General features: G+C 44.2%; 1 protein-coding gene across 1 annotated transcript in view; it reads right to left on the bottom strand.

Moving 5' to 3' along the window:
- Positions 1-24049, bottom strand: part of T265_12615 (hypothetical protein) — a gene marked incomplete at both ends in the record, with an annotated part of 27793 nt that extends 3744 nt beyond the window's left edge. Inside the window, 13 exons of the mRNA XM_009164624.1 lie at positions 2383-2622; positions 2736-2798; positions 8029-8300; positions 10857-11076; positions 11164-11304; positions 11394-11566; positions 14099-14568; positions 17968-18038; positions 18464-18649; positions 18681-18806; positions 18923-18997; positions 22353-22436; positions 23876-24049. Of these exons, the coding sequence (XP_009162888.1) occupies positions 2383-2622; positions 2736-2798; positions 8029-8300; positions 10857-11076; positions 11164-11304; positions 11394-11566; positions 14099-14568; positions 17968-18038; positions 18464-18649; positions 18681-18806; positions 18923-18997; positions 22353-22436; positions 23876-24034 (2280 nt within the window). The remainder of the gene's footprint in view (positions 1-2382; positions 2623-2735; positions 2799-8028; positions 8301-10856; positions 11077-11163; positions 11305-11393; positions 11567-14098; positions 14569-17967; positions 18039-18463; positions 18650-18680; positions 18807-18922; positions 18998-22352; positions 22437-23875) is intronic.
- Between the last annotated feature and the right edge of the window lie 505 nt (positions 24050-24554).

Here is a 24554-nt window from a genome sequence, read left to right as displayed (position 1 = left end):
CGTGACTTGATCGGACTGTAGGGATTATAGGGAAGGCATTTCTTCGGCAGCAAACAGCATCAGTCTCCTTGAATAGAGAAATAACGACCGTCTGGAGGCGGTACCCTACAATTTTCCAGCTTCTTTCTCAGCGAATAGCACGAATTTACTACCAAACAGCCCAATAACCTCATTGTTCATATTATGAGAATCTGCTGTCCCTCATCTGTCTGAGCGTCTCTGGTCTTTCTGACAATGATTGAGGAGCAGGAATAGATATTCCAGTCAGCATAGCTTCTTGTTCAACACAGCATGCAGGCCTGACAACAACAAAAAGGCAACAGTGCTTTAGGTCAAGGAATATGTACGTCTAGTATAAGGTGGTGGACCTGTGGTCAGATGGGTGACCCGCCAGATGAGCGACGGAGTTGATCCCTTAATGTTACACATATGCGATGGCATTTTACAACAAGAACCACACTTGGACTGTACTTTCTTCCCCCCAGTCAAACTCTTCTCTTATCTGCTGCTGTCTGCTACGTCTATCCCATGGACTCTATTTACATTTTTTAACTCCTCACGAACTTTAACCCTTTGTTTGTCGAACCAGTTTGATCAGCCATTCTTTACGCGGGCTTTTTGACCTATTTGAGTTACCACGTGTTGTACCCAGGTGTGTGTCGCAAACTACGAACGATTTGCTATCTTCTCCGGGCTTTCTATGGACTTGCACCACTTCGTGCAACAGTTTAGATGGAAACCCCCATAATTTGAGGTTTGTACCCCTTTTATTACGTATTTTATACATGTAGTACCGCATCTTTTGATAAATCTCAAGAATCCACAATTTCTGGCTTGTGATTTTGCGCGTCACTCAAGTGGGCTCTCCTGAATACGTCGAAGTATTCTACAGTACTCAAATTGGACCATTTCCTCCTGTTGGGTGACAGCCAGAGGTAGACACCAATAAGATAAGTGACAGGTATAGCAGAGAAGACAGAGGATTCAAATACAAAATGCAAACGACACAATATGTGACGTGGGATAAAATATGTGATAGTTCAGATCATAAACCACCCGTAGGGTGAGCAGATCACGGACTCATCTGTCACCCCAAGCGTCTGTCTTTCTACTTGTGTTATGCACCTGGGTTCCACTTCAAGGCCTTCCAAATCCTCATCTCCTGCAACAAATACATGTACGAACCCCACAAGGATAGAGACGAACCTTTGACGGCTGACCACATGCGTATTCCAATTTCCTATGCATGTTTAGAAATCGTATCCCAGACCGTGGAAAGCACATAACAGTACCTCCACAGCACCCCGGACGCGGTGCAATTTACCAGTGAATATTTTGTTGCATCTTTGAAGACCACACGAACAAATGTACACAAAATCGCTCAAGTTGAGTCGTTTGACGGCCCTAAAATCAGACCAAATATCAAGAACTTCGTTTAGGTAACTGCACAACGTCTTCTAAAGAAGTGATATAAGTTGGCAGCCTAATCCACCTGGAGTCACTCCGTGTTGGTATACGGGAAATGACAGTTTAATCTGTCAGACGGATGCCACCACTTGTGAGGGCGTCAGCGGACACATGAAGGAAACAGTGGTGATTGAGGTGGTCGAAATTAAAGATATTTGTCTGCTCAACACTTTTTCACTGCTCTCCGAGTTGTCACGCAACAAAGAGGAGCTGAGGAAAGCTTTTTATCCAACAAGCATGAGATTACGGAGGTATGCGCAACCCGGCCAACAAGTTCACCTCATCGACTCGTTCTTCAATATAAATGGCGTGACGAGGTATCAGTTCAAGGAAAGGCCGACAACCCCATCCAAGAGCTCGAACCACCAAACCACACAATGCTCTTTTAGTTTCGATGCCCCCTAAACAACAGCATAAACTGTGTATCATCTGTTGAATGCCAAGCATTTTAAAAATAAAGTGGCTCTTACAATGAGTGCCAAAACACGCAGCTGGAATTGATCGATGGACAAGTGAATGTGAAAAGCTCCGTGGATTTTGGCAAACAGTAACCTTCTGCGCGCTTAGTTGTTCCAAACTAGAGGTAGAGCACGCTCAAGAAAAAGACTCGGGTGTGTGAAATTCTAGCACTGTGAATCAAGAGCGGGACTTCTAAAAAATATGCTACACCTAGAACTCGGTAACATGCTTTGATTCGGTGGTATGGTACAGAAACTACACTCTACGAGTTTCAGGCAGTCCAGTAAGAAGTCAACTATTTCAGTCGGGTACTGTGATCTACAAATTCTCTGGCCTGCATTCTATTGAAAACGATAATAAACGGTATGTCGGCAATCCAGTCGGAATATTCTTTGACCAGCACTTCTTGAAAGCCATATCCATCCACGAAATGGACAAAGAACATCGAAAACCCACCTGTGTCATGATCAAACGCAAAGCATCGTGACGTCGACCAACGCGAGTTAGAAGATACACCGTCTCTTGAACTAGTTTGGCTTTCTCACAAATTGCCAGGGCTTCGCTTAACGGATAAGAGTCTGTCGAACGTAGAAGAGGAAGCAATTTGTCGCGGTTGAACATGGTGTACAGTTGGATGAGACTGATGATGTGGGGATTCACATGCTTCGGGTAGCGGTTATAGACACAGTCCAGATACTGTGAACGAAGAGGGAGACAAACGCGAGAGTGAATGGTACTGCGGATGTTTTGACGTTCATTCAAAGAGCAGCTGAGTTTCACTCACATCCCCTTTACAGACAACAAATTACTTGCCCACGTACGTGATACAATAGCTCCGGGTTTCCCTCCAGTTGGTTAACGACATGATCCACCTAAAATAATGGGATAAACGAGCGAGTTAATTCAAGGGGGTATAAGGGTGAGAAACGTAGAGAACGATGAGCATGGTTGGCAAGGAACAACATCGTTCAGCTGTAGCACCCTTTCGGTGCCTAGCTGCCATGCCACACGAAGGAAGCACGAGGGCTGGGATACTGCCAGGTTGCCCAAGCCTAGATAGGGGAAGCCGAGAGACAGAGCCCGGGTTCAAACCACGGACCTTCCGGTCAGTAAATTCGCGCTCTAACCACTTGGGCCATCTTGGCTATGGATTCCGCAAGCACCCGAACGTTCTATTTGAGAGTGTTCACAAGATAAGTGTCAAGTCAACAGATCCGTCGTAGTAAGATTGTCACCTGGTTCGTAGGATAGTAGCAAGATTGTGTTCATCAGTTTGGAAGAATAATGAATAGTCTTCGGGCCAATGTCTTACGGAAAAACGTTTTATGAGATGGGTTTAAAGAAAATATGAGCTAGTGACTGAGTGAGACGACGGTAAGTCTAGTAAAGTTAACATCTGGTTCACCAGAGGGAAGATAACTGGCAGAATTCCTCAAACGTTTAGAACAAAGTCCGAATTTGTCACCGGTGTACCTCTGCATCCCAGCTGAATAAACCAATTACGAATGAGAATATACACAGTATTGTGCACTGTTATATAAATCATACTGCACCCAATTTAAAAAATGCTAAGTACATGTACTTCCTCTGTACTCCCCTCACTCCAGTGTACTTTACTACGCCAAACTAGTGTAAACTACAGTATGCTAATGTGTACTATATATAATATGTGATGCTAAATTATACTACACAATTCTATTCTATGCTATACCGTATTATTCTATACCAGACTACTGTAGTGCTACTGCACTATGCTACTACATAACACAACCAAAATATAGTACCATAACACTCCATTATACATTGTATCACACTGCACATATTCTACTAGAGTGAGAAACAGTACTCGTCTCGCGGACCTCCATACCTGAGTGAACGTGGAATCCATCGACTCAGAAGCAGGTGGCAACTATGAAGAAGACATAATTTCCACCCCTTGCAAGAAACACCACCAAAGATCATCCGGTTCTATCCCAGTCTTTCACTGAAGAATCTGAATTTTTCAACAGGCGTGAAACAAGTCTATTTTGTACCACCACACAACAGAATGTTGGAAGCTAAGGCAGCGTATCTGGTCATCGGTTTGTTCTCAGAGCAAAGCGATTTAACTGCGATAGTTTTGGAACAACCACTGATGTAAGACTCTCTAACAACGCACCCACGTTACCTTTATGAATGCTGAAATATCTCCCGTAAAACCGATTAACTAGGCGAACAAATCGACGATTATGAATTTCGCAGTGCTTCAATGCCGCTATGTATAAGAGGAATCAAACTTGCGACCTTCAACACACCCGAAAACCATCAGTAGTTCAGAGGATAAACTAGACTCACAGCCATTTTGAAGGAGTACTCATATTGCCACTGTTATTCGTGAAATGTGTAGATAAAATCCCACACTTTCGTTTATGAATTTGAACGATCTGGGATCAAGCAGTGGCAGTTTCTTTGCTTCGTTCTGTCAGTTTTTCTAGATTGTCTGACTGAGTGCTTGGAGGTGTAGGCACCTCAGAACGATTTGCGTAGGCCAGCATTCCTCGCCCTCTCTTTTTTTTACAATAAGATAAAATTTATGGTTGTACGGCAGTGAAGCATCAGTGCCACCACTGATGCTGCTATCTCTTATTAAGATGAAGTAATGGCGATTTCGGAATGGCTAGAGAGACAGAGACCCTAGACCTGTCCAAAATAGAATGAAGGACGGTATCTTTCCAACCAGATGTTTCGTTTTAGTCGGTAAGGGAATTTTCAAAATGCCTTGTTTTTGGAGCAGCTTCCGCCCAACCTTACGATTTGTGTGGTCGGGTCTATATCAAACACTATTGGAACAAGCATCTTGCGACTTAACCCGGTAAAATGTGTCGCCAGAAAGCGGAAATTGAGCCCAGTAGAACAGAAAATAGTAGATTCCTGTCAGAACTTGACAATGCATTATGCATAAAGGCCCAAGAAAAAGCTTCCAACACAGTTCCGCCGTTTGTATAAGACACGACGATAACAAGCTTTTCTTTATTATCAATTATCGGATAGGCGTTTTAAACGATTTGCTGAAGAACAAATCCCCGCAAGGATATAAAGGAGGACATCACTGGTTGAGGAAAACACACAGGTAGATTTAAGCCAAAAATAGCTCGTGCCCGTGAAACCTTTAGAAGCTCCAACCTGAAAGACAGGGACGAGGTCTTGAGTGCACCCAAATACGAGACTATAGGGGTTTTGTAAGGATGCTGGAGTATAGAAGTGCAACAGCGCTTGTGAAGAGGTACTCGTGGATCGAGTTTCGTAGTTAAGCACTTAAAAGATGAGAAGAATCAATCGGAACTTCGTCCAGTCTGTGAGGCCAATCTACGCGGAAAAGCCAATCCGGTATTGTGACAAGAACCCTAGACACGCACATACGTGGGTGGTCATCTCTTGTTTCGCCGACTGCCAAGGCGCAAGTCAACAAACTTGTTGCATTTGTAATGGACCACTTTCCATAAATGTGAGGAGTTTGGATGCGTTTGTTGTCCAATTATTGCTTGTTAGAATGGTTCCCAAAAAGGGTTTCTTTCCAAACAGCGTTCATAGGTTTCCTATAAGGGAGAAGCACTGTTGATGCGTGAACCGCTTCCAAGCACGGTGCTGCCGAACACTGACTGTACTTCCAAGAGGGACAGCAGGGTTCAGTTCAAAATCAATTTTCACTGCGAGTGATGAAATGTGCTCCTTCAAGAAGGGTGAACAGCCTAGTGGCTGAATCTGGAAATTACAGTTCGCACGTCTGCTATCGAAAATTCGAATGTGGGTTGACGCAACACTATCTACAAGGTGGATGAGAACTCTTCACTTTTCCCTAGGCTTATCAGGTAGGCATAGCTCCTCACTGTTTCGGTGCCTAGTTGCCATACAAATCGAAGGACGAAGAGAGTTGAAATACCGTCAGATTGCCCAAACCTAGACAGAGGCAATCGAAAGGCCACGATTGGTTCGAAGCACGGACCTTCTGGACAGTACATTCGCGCCATAACCAGTGGAGTAATTCGAGGTTAGTGGCAACAAAGGACTCAACAGGATAGCAACCAACTGCGCCTTTGGTGAATGTGCTGTACAAAGCCCGCCCAATGTTTCACGTATTTTTTATTTTTATTTTTATTGAGACATATAACTAAAAGGTCTTGTGTAACGTGTTCAGTCAAAGATTATTGTGTTTCACGTTTTTTTATTTTTATTTTTATTGAGACATATAACTAAAAGGTCTTGTGTAACGTGTTCAGTCAAAGATTATTGCAAATGAGCTATTCGGTTGTTATCAGGTTAAGTTTACCATTAATCTCCCAATGACGGCATGATTCCAAGAGCTTCCACTATTCAGGCAGGGTGACAATAGCGGACATCTGTTCAAAAACCGTTAATTCGGGCGCCACTTATTGATACCCATGCAAGTTGCTCAACATAACGGCACAACCTCAGGAGAACTCCACAATGCAGCTGTTGGAGGCATGCGGCCAACAAGTGCTCTGACGTGGAACAAATCATAGTTAACATCAGCTTGTTTGATAAGGCCCCGCACTTCACCTGGTCAACAGTCGAAAACCTGAACATACATTCGGACCCAAGTGGCGTAAACAGAAGGGTGGCCAACCCCTGAGGAGGAGGCAGAGGAGTATGAAGGAGATCACGAAACGCTTCGGTGCTGTCGGTGCTACTCGCCTTCCAGGATGGGGACCGCGTGATCTTCACTGTGCCTGGTTGGAGACACTACAAGATATGGCTGCCAACCGATGTCAGTGGCGTTCTTGTTGTCAGTTTCTGTCCAGATTGCCTGGGTGAATGCCTGGAGGTGTGGGCACCTCGGAATGATTGTGTTAAGCTAGCACTAAGTCCCTCCCTCATCCACCTTTACTCTTTTCTTTACAATAAGGCTTTCAAATAAATCATGGTTGTACGGCGGTGAAGCATCGGTGTTGAGGCCTGAAGCACCGCTCTAATCAGCATCAGAGAAAACTGGGTTGAAGTGTGTAGTTGTCTCCCTGGCTATGGAGCAAAGTAATTACACCCTTGCTGGAAGCTGTCGTTGTGAGGCGTATCACCCTAATTCAAAAGGAAATTAACCCGGAAGCCGAGACGGGCTTAAACATGTTTCGGGATACCCTTTACTTAGGTTGTGTCTAACGATGGGAAAGTGGAACGCGCAAATCAGACCATTTTATAAATCATAACCAACCGGGAGAAAACATGGGTTCTACATGCGTTCTGTGCTGGTTCTCTTATACCTCTTCACGTTCTTTCACATTTACCAACAGTCAAATGCAGTTAAATTCATTCAATGACGCGACTGACGGCGAAGATCCTGCACTGTTTCTATGTCACATGTTCCACATGGTGATTGTATCAAGTTTTATTTCAGACGAATCGGTAGAACAAACGGCAAATACACTTCCCCTCAAATCACTCAGTGCCTTACTAAGCCATGCGGAAAAATTCTACGAAACCACGGCTCGGAGCCTTCAGAAAAGCGCGGTTTGACGGGCCCCGAGGATGTGTGCGCTTCAACAAGAGTACCGCAGTTATAGAAAGAAAATCGAAAACGGACCATGCCAGAATAACTAATCAAATTCAAGGAAGCGGACCAAAACACAAAACGGATCATAAGCTGACCAATCAGCACAGGGAGGGAGGAATCTATGCAAATGAATATCGTAAATACAGACCATAAAGCAGCATAACTCTCACATGAACTGACAAAACAACGAGAAAGTCACTTGCAGCAGCCTACCGCATCAACGGAAATCAGGCGCTTTTCGGATTAATATGAATACAACAAGTTAAGCAGGAAGTACCTATCCACCCACGTAGTGATTATGTCCCCATAACTGGTGGCAAAAGATTAGCAAGCTGAGTGCCAGACTCGTAGAACAGACCAACAACCAAGTAGTTGGCCATCACGAATAAGGTTATTACTTCAAGGAATTTAGCCGTAAAAGAGCATAATTAAATGATAACGTCCACCCCTATTCCATAGCTAGCAGTGGGACCACCAATTTTCACAGGGACCAATAAGTAAACATAACCCAATACATAGCCACCGGATTAACTATGCCGTTGGTAAGGAAAACCTACCGGGACCGCGGCGATATTGTCCAGCAAAATAGCCAGGGTGCGGGTAGTGTCCAGCTCCATGAAGCACTCTGTGCGCTCTTTGAGTACTTCCACGAGACGCCGATCCAGCGATCCGGACGGTTTTCCTTCGAACATCTCAAATACTCTCGGATCGTGTAGCTGTACAAGAATGTCTATCGCCTTCTCGGACAGACCGACTTTGTCATACAACACGGCCAATGCCTGCCAGAGGTTCTTCAGAGTCGGCTCAAGAACGTTGGACTCGCTAATACCTGGTGAAAAACCCCGATAAATTCGTTATTTTAAGAGAAGAACAAGTAGGAGAAATGCGTAATCGCGTTGGTGCAAACAAACATGTCGGACAACTGAGAAAGTTAGCTTCACCTGAAGGTTAAGTGAGAACCATAACAAAGTGAATGTGAAGGAGTTGGAACAGCAGAAATCTCACTTTCTGGTTCGGCTGCGATTCGATGATCTGAAATCATGCGGAGATAAGGCAGCAATATTTTGTGTAGAAAATCACGCTACCAATCACTTGGTGAAGCTAGCTTTCCAAGGGCAGCTAGATTTCTCCAATGATTGAGCAGTATGGAGTTGAGACATTTCTCAATGTACCACTCGAAATTAGTCAGTAGTATGAATCTGACAAAATATTTCTAACAGGAAGTCAGGCTGGTGGTCAACTGTCGCGTTTGAAAAGTGGGCAAAATCGTTAAAAAAAACACCTTGAAACTTGAAGGCTGGCTTTCCCTATCTCGTACCTAAATATTCGCTTCAGTATAGATCGCAAAACTTCCCTGTGTAGAAAAATGTTTCGCTAGGCACTGTAGACTTCCGATCCATGTCAATGCTGAAAAATAAGCCACCCTGATGGACACTGCTAATGCTTTTCATGGAGGCGAAACGAACTTCGAAAACTACGTTATCAATGGTGTAGGCACTCCTCGGGATAACCCATTAATCGTCATGAACCCTTTAGCAGTAAACCATTCAATTTCTGAGCAAAACCACTCCTATCAATTTCCTATCTCCCGTGGTAAGACGAAATTCTCAGTCTATTCTGTGGACCATGGAATCTCTTGGTATTCTGTTCCTCAGAACCTTCACATACTGCGAACTACTGTGCACGCTAATCAACTCAGACATTATACCAAAAATCACTGTGGTATAATTCTTGTAGCCGTTGCATCCAAGGTGCTCTCTGGCATTATTTTGTGCAAATTTACAGATTACCGAAAGGGAATCGCGAGAATCAAGCCGGGTTTCGTTATGACTAAGGATATATCAACTATACCTTTAAACCAAGATTTTGGACAACGCCCCTCTGTCGAAAGTTCAGGGTCATCCCTTTTCTTGATCTGAAGGCTGATTTTGATTCTGTGAGTCATCAGGAACCATGGCGGTGTCTGGCGACCACAGATATCCATTCTAAGGCTATCACCCGAGTTCACCACATCCAATGGTATAAGACATAACAGTCATGTTCAACTTCCTTATTGACTATCTGCTGAAAATTTCTCTGCATACCTCTGAAACTCCGGAGATCGGAATTGCTCCCGGGACATTCTCTCACAAAACACTCAGCACGCAATGTTCCTCCACTTGGTTCAGATCCTATGAGGATTTAAGTCTGTTTAAACAGCCCAAGCCATTCTGCCGCACAGTTTAGTAAGCACCTCATATATGCGAAGTGTTAAGCACTGCTACAAAGTTGCGCGGAATCGAACCAAAACTCTCATGCTTGCAGACCAGCCAATCGACGTGGTAATTAAACCTATTCGTCTGGGCAGTTGTATAAATAGTGAACAAATTGGAGACGAGACCACTTCTCGGATCGAGCTTAGGTACCTTTTACCGACATCCCAACCTATGGTGATGACATAACAACACTTTCTTTATCAAGGACAGACCATACAGTGTGATAGTGCTATCCTGAGTCTTGTGGATTGGAAACGTGGCCTCTACGCCTGTCGGCGTTTGACAATTGGTGTTGGCCGGGTCTGGTAGGAACACGAGACTAGTAATGCAGAAGTACAGAAGGCAGTTTTAGAAAGAATGGACTGTTCCGTGAGCGACAAGCTACACATTCTTATTAAGTTAAGCTTATTAGATGTATTCGCATATCCGAGGATCATTCACCTTATTCCACGGTTTTCGTGTTCTGAATTTATTCCACACAACGGCTGATCAAGAGCCTTATCATCACTCGCTGACACGAGGTGACATACTCACACACCACAAACTGAAATGTAATTGGTCATTTGCCAGCCTTAATATGGGAATTGGGCACAATGGGTAACATAAGTTAACAAAAGCTTTGGTATTCGTACACTGAACATGCAAGTCACAATGCGCTCAGAGCTAAGGTTACCGAATGGTGGACTGTATAAGGTCCGTCCTTAAAAGATAAGCTTGGAACACCAAAAAGATGCGGGATTTGCTTTTGTTTTGTGTGACTTATAGCGTGTGTCTACGGTCTGGACAAACCATAGGACAAACAAACTAGCTTGGCTAAACACGGCAACTTGGATATCGAATCGATTTACGCTGCTATTGGTTCACCAGGTCGGATGCCATTTATGGCCTTGCATACTCGATGACCGTTTAATACAACCCAGTCATAGCGAATGTCAACGGCTTTACTGGTCACAAATTGTCAAATCAGCAACAAGCCTTTGTAGCCCGTGGGAGAGACACTGCGTGTTACCGCATTTAAACAGAGATCGGGTCAGCGGCGAACACCTTCTTTGGTTCAGTTGAGGCATTAGAGTATGTCAACTAGTTCCACCAGGACTTCACATAATCGCAATACAAAATCACATACTCACCAGACAAGGATATACGTCGTTCAATTCGATCGACTAATGTACGTAGCAAACCGTCAAAAGAGTCTAGAAGATCTAAATCTTTCCAGCGGCACAAAAGGGAAAGAAAATGAGCGGGATCACGATCCATAAACTCGGTCAACACGGTTTCGTAGAGTCCGGAACTTAGTTTGATCTGCCCGAACTCCGTGTGTTCACCCGTAGGTAGGAAGGGTACAAGTGACTGGGAAAAAAGAGAAAGAAAAAAGTGACATGTGCAAATAACGTTCGGAAAACACCGAAATCACAGTGAAACAATAGGGACACTCACGGCCAAATGCCCCAACCGCATAAACACGTATGTTTGCTCCTCCCACGATGAGCGATCGGAGAGGATCTGAGCACAAATCGCGGCAGCCAAGTCAAACTGTTCCGTTTCAATCAAGTAGTTCACATACAAGAGTCCGACGGACTGAGAAATAGAAAGGAAGAAAATTTACGCAGAGTAAACGGGAACCAGACAGGTATTGAAAAGGGTAGCAACCAATTCATGACACACACCTGCATTGTATGCTTTGCAAGTTGTCGTGGATGTGTGCGTGCAAGCTCCAGCGCTCTTGGAAAATGACCACGAGAAAGCAGCCAGTCAATTTTATCATCAGTGGTCAGTTCTTCCCCACAAATTAATTCTTTTGGTGTGACGATATAATGCGTATTTTCACCAGGAACAGTTTCTGAAAGTTCATATGGGAAGGGAAACTCAGAGCAGATACAGACGGACAACTGAAGATATGCGCAAGACAAAATAGGGTTGCATTTTGAAAAAGTGCTTGGTTAAAATTTCACCCTGTGCAAGTGGTGCGGTTTTTATTAAGATAAATCACAGGTTGTCATTGACGAATCACAGTAGAGATGGTAGACGGGAAACGATAGGGAACCCTCTCTACCCAACATCCTCTATAAGCAAAATGGTTGGGCCAGGCATAGGCTAGTCCATTGTTCAGCTCGTCTGCAGTAGGTTTGGAGGCTTTTGGACAAGGAAGACTGTACCTTTCGGGATCGGAAAATGTCCGCAAAATAATTAACGGTAGAAACGGAGAATGGTAACTCAGGCAAGTTTGGCTACGACTGGTCGACAATATCCAACTGGTTGTCTAACCGAGGTCGTAGGCATAGCGTTATCGATAACGCCTTGATTTTTATGCAAACCTAACTTACTTCACCAAAAGCTCCACATTTAAGCTAAATAAGGTTTTATGGCAAACCTGTGTGTACAGCCAAATTCCCCAATCTTCTGTTTTTACCGTGTCATCTAAGAGTAGAATTACGATGAAGGTACGAAAGGATACGAAAGATTTATCAAGTCTTTAGTGCATCAAGACAGTTGAATGAAGCTTCCGCATCTTGTGTCTTGGGGCGAGATAGTTCAAGTGGTTAGAGCACGAATTCATCGACCGGAAGGTCGGTGATTCGAACCCGACCACTGCCTTTCGACTTCCCCTGTCTAGGCTTGGGCAACCTGACAGTATCCCAGCCCTCGTGCTTCCTTCGGGTGGCATGGCAGCTAGGCGCCAAAAGAGCGCTTCAGCTGAACGATTATTATTATCATTATTATTATTATCTTGTGTCTTTTAGGAACGCCTGAATTTCTTCGTCCAAAGAAACACGATTGTTATAATAAACAAGTGCCCCGAAAATATTGACCAAATCTACCAAAGTGATCGTAATGACGTAAAATGGCTACTGATGATCTACGTGTCAGGATAGTGTTAGCAGATAGCCATTCCATCCTCAACACACCAGTGTGTGAAACCGGTACAACCACGTCCGTTTACCTAAATACAGCTTGCAATGAAAGACATAACATAAAGGAAGGGAAAGGCCGTCGAGCACTCGTCGGCAAGTGCTAACTAAGACGCCAGGAACTCATCAAAACAAGTTCACTTGATGAATGTCATTCATAATCAATTGCCATTTTATTTTGCACTGTTACTAGCCAAGTGCAAATACAGTCGAGAAAAATTAACCAGAGTCTTCGTAAACTACCAAAATCCCTCTGCTAAAGCAGACTTCTCTACCGCGCGATCGCCTGCCTTCGAATGTTGCATGGAGATTCGCTGTTTTCAGTGAACAACGATTCAGGACAAGTGACACCTAACAGACCCACCACGGCTTACAACGCCAAATTAGTTTCACAGGCAGAGTACCTGCCTCACCGAAAACCCGCTCCCAAATGAGGCGATTGGGAATTCACTAGTACTGGTCCATACCACCACAAAACCTACCGCCCACAGTCATAAAACACAGCCGACACCGTGGCCCGATACACAAAACTCTTAAAATTAAAAAAAAACACCCAACCTGCATTCCAAGTGTGGACCAATCATACACTGGTGAGCAGCTGGTCATGACCAAACGGTTAGTTGTCCAAACAACTAGCCAGAAGGTCACGGGTTCGAAACTCCCCGGAGTTTTGTGAGCTACGCACTGTCGATGATTTTCTACAAGGATGAAACAGCTGCACAGCACTTTTTGACATTCCAGCACAGACTGGGTTCACTTACAGGATGAAATCTCAACTGCGAATTCCCCAATCTCCTACAAAAAAATTGCTAGCACATGTTATTATCAAGCTTCTCCAGTTCCTCACCTTCAACTGTAAGTGACGCACAAAAGATGCATGTCTTGAAGCATTTTGTGGGCATGTAGCACACAGGTGATTTGTTTCACAAATCAAAACAAGTTAGTCGAGATCGACAAAGTCCTGGTTCAGAGTAATTCGAACACCGAGCTTATACGGGCTCCCCCACACCTCATTGGGTCATCAATGATAGAACAAATAGACAGGTATAATAGAGGCCATTGTTTTTAAAAGTGTTGATAATATTTTCGTGAAGGAAACCACTCACACGGTTGCTGAAAACTCTTCGACAGCCCACAACCGGTTTCGCCCTTCTCGGAGCTCATCAGGTAGGCGCAGTCCCCAAGTTTCCGTCAACCTTATGATCTACTTGAACCCAAATTGGACTGTTTTCGAGAAATACATAGAAATATACAAAATACTTCTATACCATCCCACGTGCACAGTTCTGTCAGTACAAACTTCCACAAAATTCCACAGTGAAGCACATATGCATCAAGTGCAGATTTTTCGACTTTCCTATGGACAACAGACAGTATTTTATATCAGAGAAGCACGATTTTCACAGTCCCTTTTTGGAGAGCATGATCCGTGATAAACTCTTCTGTAAAATCTGAGTTCTTACCCAAAAATATGCTAGAAAACCCATGCAACCTTCGCTGTACCATCCATGTCTGTTGCTCCCGATTGATGCGGTAGGTGTGCGGACCAGACTGATTCATATCGACATCGTCCACCTCAATCACTTGCAACTCCACCGGAATTTCACTGGATTCGACCGTCGTGGAAAACCGTGGTACTGTCAAAGCCAGCAAATTAGTTTGATGCCTTGACACACCACAAACCAAGCAGTCCGCCAAATCAACCTGGTAGGAGAGCTCAACGTAACGACTGGCTAAACCAGTTGGACTATCCGAACCAGTAGGAATGTGTACAGAAGAAGTACGACCTACAGACTGCTTTGAAGACTGACGACGTTCCGTTGCTTGGTATCGCTCAAAAATCTGACAGATACGAAGACAGTGGCCCCGGCCGACAAGGAAGCAAGTATCCGTGCACCAAGTAAGATGACACGGTATCATTCGTTTGTACAGGCTGAAGAAGAAATCAAGAAACAGAAAACACTAAACTGAAAATCACCGTCGACAGTAGAAAAGCAGTGGTCAACACATGTTCCGATTCCGGAGAACGACAATTAAGTTAAAAATCCTGTGGTGAGAAAAAAAAAGAAAAAAGTGGATGGAGTAGGGACAGTGCTAGCATACTACAGCCATTCCGAAGCGACTGCGCCACTAAATGCTCAATCAGACAACTTGGACAGGAGATGACGACAATAACCCCATTGATATCGATCAGTGGCCGTATGTTGCAAGGTCTCTAAGCATGGATAGGTGGATTACATGGATTGCATGCTGGAAAGTGAGCCGCCAGAATTCTCGCAACCAGTTTCACACTCAGTTTCATCTGGTCTAAGTAGGCGTAGTCTCCAGAAGCTGAGATAATCAATCCCCGATTTGAATAGTAATTTGATCGCAAGAGTGTTACATCCGAAAGGCTATTTTTATTTTTCTTAAATTCAAGTGCATGATGAAATGGCTAGAGCTGGACACTCGGTGGAATCACTCGTTGTAACCTGCCTAATTTGCAGCACACCAACGGATTCAAGTTCCGGTTGCGAAGATACTTAGTGCAGCTTCTTTTGCATTTTTGCTTCTTTTTTAATTAATTAGTATGGAAAAATTTCTCAGAATCCGCAAACAGCTCACTAGCAGTTTCACCAAGTGCAGGAATCATCAGGTGGGCAGAGTCCCCAGAACGGGCTCCATTGTGTCTTCAGATCCAGTAACCTCATCATGGAAACATTGCCTCAGCTTCCAGGGACTAGACCTGCTTGATGAACCCTAAGCAGGGCGAAATCGGTAAGTGGGCCGTCTTCGGATTTTGACAATCATCCCAAACTGCGTAATTCAGAAACAAGAGAAATTTCATCGAATATACATGTTTAGCTGTATCAGCCCTTCGGCGCCTAGTTGCCATGCCACCCCAAGGAAGTACGAGGGCTGTGATACTGCCATTTTGCCCAATTCTAGACAGAAGCAGTCAAAATGCGAGGTTGGGTTCAAACCAAGGGCTTTTCAGTCAGTAGGTTCGCGCCTTAATCACGGAGATATCGAGGAACCACGACGCAGCCAGTAAGCTTTACATTGTGCGGAAGAATACCAGCGCATTATTGAACAAGAGACACCACCGAGTTTCCAGCTCCAACGATTATACCACTCACATGAAATTAAGAATTAAAATCTCCCACAACCATTTGCCAGGCCAAAATTTGACCACCTTTCTGCTTGCATCACTCGGAACAGGGCACGGTGAACAGCAGTCTTTTCGGCAGACCAATGTGCAATACACGCTCAAACCTCCGCGGCTTTGGATGCTGGATCCATTCTTCATTCAGTGTTGCAGGACCCAACATTCTCATTGAGCTCTTTGCTGCGGATTCGCTGGTACCAGCCTACATGAGCTAGGGTTCTGAGACAACAGTTATCGAATTCCTGAGGACATCTCAGGATCCGCATCACAGGACAGTCCAACAAAACGAATCGTACTGCGGAATAATACACACGTTCCATGGGAGTTAGGGATAGGTCGTTTTGAGACCATAAGTATCTCATATCCAGAGGCATAAACTTACATCCTGTGGGAGCAAAGCGCGTGCCAAAGAAGGGGATGACTTCGATTAGTCCATACAAAAACACCAGTGTCATTTGCTCCTTTTAAAAGATGAGAACGATGTTGTCTACATATTCGAGATCGACAAGGTTTTCGTCAGCTGCTACTTGAACGCCAGAGTTTTGAAGGCCTCTCAGCATTCACCTCAGCATTTCACTGTCCGGAGGCCAACCGTCCCTAATAACCGAACATCACTTCATTTGGAAGGATGCGTCACGTGCAGACTACGGACCAAACGAAGGCATGTCCCGATTGGCAGAATGCCAGCCAATCTGGGTCGAGCATCTTTAGCTAGACGCTTTTCGCCCCCTCACGGAGATTCTAGCACGACCCTCTGGAACATTCTGTTTTTGCCCTATAAACAAGGTTGTAATAATTTTCCTTCGTCTCCATAAAGAGCTATCTGAAGCTACCGAGCCTTTTGATATACCATAGTGGAAGGAGCAGGAAGCCAAAGACCAGCACAGAGTTGCACCACCGTTCAGCAAGTTACGACACTCGCCGATCACAAAATCAGTGGGAATGGATAGAATAGGCATTTTTGACGGAAACTGCTTTTTGTACGTAAAGTTTCCGAGAGTTAACCGTATCTACTCATATGCACCAAGTCTGGGAATAGCAAGAACTTATCATACTGACAAGCTTCCGGGTTATTTGTTGCTGAGTAGACTTAGTAAGAACATACTAGTCAACAGAGTTGAATGCGTCTTGGAAATCCAGGAGCACGAAAACTGTGGACTGCTCATAAATACGGTGATCACATAAATCAACCGAAATAACTTCCGGTCATTCCCGACATCTTTTGCCTCTTCCATTTGCGTTGCCTTTCGACTTCATGGTTGGTGAGATGGACCAAGTGGTTAGAGCGCGAATTTACTGACCGGAACATCCGTGGTTCGAACCCGACCTTCGCCTCTCGACTTCCCCTGTCTAGGCTTGGGCGACCTGGTAGTATCCCGGCCGTCGTGCCTCTTTCGTATGGTACGGCAGCTAGGCACCGAAAGAGTTCTACAGCTGAGCGATTTTTTCATGGTTGCTAAGCTTCCCTTGACGCCTGATAACTCACGGGGTTGAATTGTGTTCTGGACCGGCGAGATCATTTCCCCTAGGTTCAGGCAGTGTTTTTGTTCTGTCTTATATCCAGTGTTAATGTGGCGCTGACAATGCCGTACAACAGTCAGCACATTGTGTGAACATGTGGCGATCTTGTTCCCGTGTGAAATGACATCTGACTGTGGAATAGTTGGAAAAAAACTGCTCTGATGGATTAATTCAGCTTGCGGATCTATCAGTCCCTCAGCTGCTGAGCAAGTTGTTCGTCATTGATACGGCTGCGAAAAGTTAAGAATGGAGCGACTCTGTGGCTTGCATGCCGTTGGGGGACACCGTGGGGCCAGTAATTATTCTGGCACCGCATAAAATTCAGTGCACAACTGAAGCAGTACCATAAAAATGTCTGTACGTAGCCAGTTCAAATGAAGTCTATCATCGAAGTGAGTATCAAATATTCTAAGTTTACCGAAGAATTGAGTGAGAACAGAAAGCTGTACCAAGACAGGCAGACAAAATGTGGTGACTATATGCAGTAGGGCTAACGAATACTCTCAAATATGCTAAGTTTACCGAAGAATTGAGTGAGAATAGAAAGCTGTACCAGGACAGGCAGACAAAATGTGATGACTATATGCAGTAGGGCTAACGAATACTGATCAACCGAGGACCGAAACAATAAAAGCGTGAATTGTTTACGTAATCGAAACTTACGCCACAGCTTGGTCCCCAAACTGAATATAGGCAATATGTTGATGATCTCGAACATCGTAAACGCAGACGCGCTAGAGTGAAGAAGAGATAACATGTGTGACGAGTGGATGAAGAATTTCAAGGGGGCGAAGGAACCGTTAGGCTGTCAGAACTCATCTACAACCGAGGATAAACTAATCAGACAAGCGTCTCCACATGTAGGACGGGACTGGAAAATGACAGCAGCGTACAACGTATCTGGTCCGAAAATAGTTCACGGAAAAAGGACACTCCTCAAATACTATTATTTTGTGCTAGAGTATCATTAACCAACTGGTCTCATAACACAAAAACACGCGTGGATTCATGCAAAAGCGAATGCGGTATGATCGTGCATGAAAAGTGCATGAAATGACAATTCACAAATCAAACAACAACAATAAAACAAGATTCAAAATACGAGGTTCTCAAAAATGACAAAAAGTGAAAACATTCAACCAATAGTGTGCGTGCCTACCATATCGTCCGCCCATACAATGAAATCCCCTCTCCACTTGATGGTGCGAACGAGGCCCTCTGCAGTGGCCAGTTCTCCAGTTTTGCTTCGTTTAAATGTGCCACGAGAGATCAGATTTAGCTGTGAGGAAAAAAAGTGAAGTGTACAAGGAGCAGAATCTTCCCGTGCAATGTCGTCTGAGTCCGGCTGTGAAGAATAAAAAGAATAGACCACTAACCTTTGAGTGACCAAACACCAAAGCTTGTACTTGAGCATAATCCGGAGAGATCGCAACCGACTTGATTTCATGATCCAAGCGAAAGATTTGATTTTCGTTTGTATCTGATAGATTGTAAACGATTACCTAACAGAGTAGGGAAGCAAAGATAGGTTTATATGCATGGAAGGGATGGGAAGATCTGTCCAAATATTAGTTACTAGCACGATGCTACAGGCACGTCGCACATGGGTACAGCTTACCTTGCCGTCATCTCCACAACTGGTCATAAAATCACCGCCAGATGCGATGCTGATATGATTGACTGAACTGGTATGCTGACAAGAGAGACAGAAAGAAAACACGGTCAATTGTGATACACCTACTATCAACGCTAGTCCAAATGAGTTGGTGCCCGAGTGATGTTGTAAGCTAAGGACCCACAGGGCCGAATTCGGGCCCTACAGTTTAGTTGTTTAAACCCCGCTGAAAAAGTGTAGACACTTAATCCGTCACAAAAACCCAATGGGAAGCTGAACCGGCCCCCGCCCCCCAGCCATGAACTTGTACAAACGATCATTCAGATAACGGTCGTTGCGGTGTCTTCAATCAACAGGCCTCTCCACACCGGACTACGTGACGTGAGCTGTAAAAGCTGCTCTGTCCTGTCCGAATACAGTTCAATCACACCACGAGTCTGTCATTCATATTCGACCTTTACGTAATTTAACTGTTATCTGATTACCTTCCGTCTCAAATTATACTCGAGATTCGAGAGCTGCATATTGTTGACATGTTCCCAAAACAATGAGAGTCGTACAACACGACTCGATTGACTTCTCATGCTGGATGAAATGCATAATTCAGGCGACAAAATCGGCCAATTAGCTACAATAAAGCTCATTGTAACTTAGCGAAATATACCCATTTGCAAACCAATTTGTTTTTGCGAGAGACTCACCTGGAACCCAACTAACTTGTTTACGATGTTCTTGGGTTCAAGTAGAATATAAAGTTGAAGGAAACTCGGAGACTACACCTACCAGACGAGCCCCAAGGGCGAAACCGGTCACGGGCTGTCGAAGAATTTTCAGCAACCCTATGAGTAATGTATTATGTCTCAGCGTAACCTTTTTTCTAAGCCTCTGCAAATGACAACCAGCTGGAAAAGTATTGTGCCCAGTAATCCCATGTTCACGTAGTCATGTAATTCGCCATTCTAGAACTGCAAGCCCAGGGTCGATAGTTTTCACACCATCCGTAAGAACTGATGGCTGACCAAAGGGGACGTGACTATCGACAAATAGTCATAATGTCCAATAGGTTCACACTTGATAAGGACACCGCAAAACAAATTAAACGAGTGAACATGTTCCAAACATCGGAACTTCTCGATCCACCTCGTCACGACAACCACAAGAGAGTTGAGACATGTTGACAACAGTGCAACCTAGATATATTTGGTGGGGAGGCTTCCATAAAAGGTCCGGAAACATTCCAATGACACTACAAAAAGCTTTCAATCATCCGAGTTTTCGCCTACAATGGATTGGACAGCGTTCAGTTGCAGCATCCTTCCGGTGCCTAGCTGCCATGCCCCCCGAAGGAAGCACGGGGGCTGGGATACTGCCAGGTTGCCCAAGCCTAGACAGGGAAGTCGAGTGGCGGAGGTCGGATTCGAACCACGAACCTTCCGGTCAGTAAGTTCGCGCTCTAACCACTTGGGCCATTTCGCCCCATGGATTGGACACGTGCTACGAAAAGGCCCCTCGTAGCCTTCCATACTTCGATTGGCGTTGTCGAAGCTTTTGAATCAAAATACGGCCTCATTGAAAACGGGTATCGAAACCGTAGACCTATATGGTGCGTGTAACTGGGAACAACACTGGGTTAACATACGTGCCCACCTCGCTTCCGACTGTCGATCACAGGCTGTGGTGATCCACAACATCGATGGAACCAAAGGAAACTAAAGCACTTTTGAGGACGAGCGTAGCGAATTAGTCTCACATTAAGCCAAGTCAGCGAATAAAACTTAATCGGTCAGAACAGTGTGGAAAATCACTCCTCAAATCTAACCACTGGACAAAACTAATTGGTTCAGAAGAGCCTTCTGAACTGGATACGATTTTACATACTGCTCTGTATACAATGGCACCCCAGCGTATTCTCCGACACATGAATCGTCCTCAACCAAAGTCCCGGTCCTCGGAACTTTTCTATTGGCTTTGTAGGCGAAGCGCCGTAAAATATCCCAGGACATTTTAGGAAATTTTGCTCTAGTATTAAGACAATCCTTTCAAAAATTAGGAAAGGCAGACAATGTACCGCACTGCAACTGATTCACGTTAGAATGCGGTGAATTAGTATGCTCGTGACTTGAATGAAGTAACTGAACTTTCCCTACAAGGGATAGGCCCTACAGACCATGTGTAACTGGGTTGATCAAGAGATGTAGCATGGAGCGTGAAATCAACGATGGTCGAGCAAATTTATCTAGTCAACCCTAAGAACAGTTCAAAATACTGTGAGTTCAATCACTCGAAGAGGGCTTGTTGTATGGTTCGAAATCCGGCTGAATGTCTCAGATCCTCACATGATCATATCATGACGAAGCTGACGTTCTTATCCTCCAAAGGTGAAACGGCGATCGCCAAGCTCAGCTGAAAAGACGTTGGAACACGGCCCAACTAATACAAAGCCATTAGCGATTATGGTATCGTCAAACAAGGATGGAACTGTAGGACCTTCCGCATGATATTTTCTGAATGGACCCTCGCAGATCACAGGCGCTCAACACCGCGCTAGTTAAAGTGAAATGCTCCACTCTGCCTCAGATGCCTCTTCAAACCTCAAAATACGATGTGAGTCCAGTGTATCCGATGAAATGTGATTGCAAGTGAATCAAGTCTGACTGTACTCTGGATTAAAATGATAAGTCAACTCACAGACAGGTCATCATGTTGGCTCAGTCACCCAAACACTATGGTAACCCCAGGGTAGATTAAATATTAAGATGTCGACACTTCGGGCTATCTTCGACCGATCTGCAACCCTGAATGTGTATTTCTTCGGCAAATATGACTGCGAGGTAAAAGCTAGCCCGCCTAGTGACGGGCTACGGAGGATGAGGTGATCGACCTATTGCTAAAATCGGCTTACCACGGGATATAAATTGCACGCTAGTAGTTAGTGTCCTTTACATGATGATATGCCTGAGGAAGACCAATCGAACGCACCAGACAGTGAATGACAATAAACAGCAGACCGATCCAAAAAAAACTCCGGTACATCTGACTAGTACCTGTTTCAATTGGAGCGTTTAGGCCCCTAGCGGTATTTGTTCCATGTTTGTTGCCCAGTGTGCATGAACTACTTCTAAAAACAGAATAAACTGAAAGGAGGATAATATGGATTATTTACAGAGGCGGACGATTTTTTATAAAGTCAACCAGATGAGCTATCTGCTATTCCGTCGTCATTAAAAACTAAGGATTTATTCGCTCCTCTCAAATACAGACCCATCCCCAGAATAGACCAACTGAATCCGGCTCCGTTGGCAATCCTTATTAGGTGGACATTATGTGTGACAGTAACTACTGTGGAGGCAATTCTGTTCTGTAATTTACATCACCTTGCAGAACACTATGCTGGGAAATGTCCGGAGCTTCTGGCACACATGAGACAACTTACCATACTGTAGACACCATTTTCCGTCGGAAAGCCATGATGATCCATAATATGTACACGACCAAGTTCGGTGCCAACTGCAATAAACTGGAGTGATTGTGGAAAAAGCGAAATGGAAAAGGCTTGACGAGGTAAAAGTAAGACAAATCTACGTTTATCCTCCCCAATAGTTATGAGGGAGCTGGGAGAGTTAAACTGAATGTTAAAGGACATTGTGTCCGCACAACGAATGAACCCAAGTTCGACATCCTGATCTCCATAGTGCAACCACCGGATAAGGCCTGCACTAAAAAACTGACCACATGTGTGGAAGTTGACTGTGAATGCTTTTTTGTCCGAACAGTCCTGGGATGATGTTTTAATCAACGCACTTATAAACGATCTCGGAAAACTTGGCTTTCCATACCGCGGTGCAGTAAAGGCAATTAGACTTCTAGAAGAATATAGTGATGTGAGGATAGCAGGTGATTCTCCGAAGAATGAGCTTTCAGAACTATGCTGGCTTCGCTTTTATTCGAAGCATATATTAATTGATCTTTTTGAGGCACGGCGTCACCAGTTCCACAGAATACGAACGTGAAACTAATTTTCCACCAGAAACGTCTCTAAGACAATCAATAATGTAGGTGTTTCCACTTATTCCACAGATATCGTGTCTTTTATAGACATAATACAAAGCCAATATTGAAAACAAAGGTGAGGAAAATCAAAGATGCGGAAAACTTCGGATTTGTTATTCGCCTCACTGCAAATAACATCGCGCTTTATTTCAAGTTACTGAAACTAGCCATACACTCAAGTCTACCAGAAGTACCATCCTTTGAACGTGCCAGTATATCAACATACCCCACTATTACATGTCTCGACCCAAAAACGAGTTGTTTTCTAAAGGAATTACGCCAGCAAGGGAACCAGGTCCCCACATGTACGCCTATACACACAATGAGTATTTTGTGGAAAAGATGTCTCCGAAAGTACAATCCGGAACTAGGTTTGAACCTGCTCACGATAAAAATGCTACTTCAGGAGTGAATTTTTAGTGCAAGAACTCATTCAACGATTGACTGGGGACCGAGTAGTCCCCAATTAAGTCAAACACCAGACATCAAACCTCTCTACCTAAACAAATGAGGCTATTGTCTAATCGTTTGACTGGATACAATGGTTGCTTACAAGAGTTGCCATTTCATTAGTGGATCATGATAAGTAATCGAACTGAGTGAATCAGTTGTGGTGCCTTTTCGATGCACAACTTTCATATGAGTAGAAGGAAGGTGATAGTATTTACTTATCCAGAATATTTGAATCAAGGGCCTTTCGTGGATATTGCTCACGCCCCCGGGTGGGCAACACTAGCTGAAGTAGGCCACATGTTCACTCGGGAGGAAACATCCAGCGAAAGGAGCATTACTACCAACTAGTTTAAAAACGTTCTGGATTGTAGGTGGATTGCACTGGCAACACAAAGTATCAATCTGAAACTTTCTTATGGGTGGGTTTTAAATGAGACGTGGCGGAAAACTCACTTTCTCGTGTGCTGATAGACATGTGATACTGTCTGTGGATGTTAAAACAGTCACTCCATCTTCCAGGAGCCTGTATTTCATATAGGGCTCCTTTGGTTCCGTTTGAATTTGTTCATCGAATTCTTCAGCGAGTTCGGCTACTTCAAAAGCCTCTGCCATTTCTCGTAAATCCAAAAACCACGTTTATAACTATAAATGTAAAGGATTCGCTTGATTAGTATCCTGGGGTATGTGGGTCTTAATAAGAAGAAACAGATAATAAGAATCAAAATGAAATCTCGAAATCATACTAAGTCGTTTGTAATCGAGAACACGAGGGATAAGACGATACGATGATTGTCAGGACTAGATAGAAGCAATGAAGAAGATAAGTGAAGACAATAAAGACAAAGGCCAATTCTAGGAAACCACACAAGGTATGTGCACGTTGCGGAACGTTCTTCAATTCGGTGGATTTCATAGGATCATTGCAGCACTCAAGCACGACAAGATGAGAGCAGTTTAGTCGGGATAATGGACGTTCATAACCACGCAATTCTATCGAAGGACATTAAGTACGGAAAGTACTCTGCTATCACGTAGATCGACGTTCTTCATAACTTGTCTCGATTTTCTATCATTTCCACCGCAGCTGGATGCTGCGGCCTACGTCAAGCATACTGAGGTGCCTACACACACC

Source organism: Opisthorchis viverrini, assembly GCF_000715545.1.
Source record: "Opisthorchis viverrini unplaced genomic scaffold opera_v5_7, whole genome shotgun sequence".
NCBI lineage: Eukaryota > Metazoa > Platyhelminthes > Trematoda > Opisthorchiida > Opisthorchiidae > Opisthorchis > Opisthorchis viverrini.
This window is presented reverse-complemented; position numbering and strand designations above follow the sequence as displayed.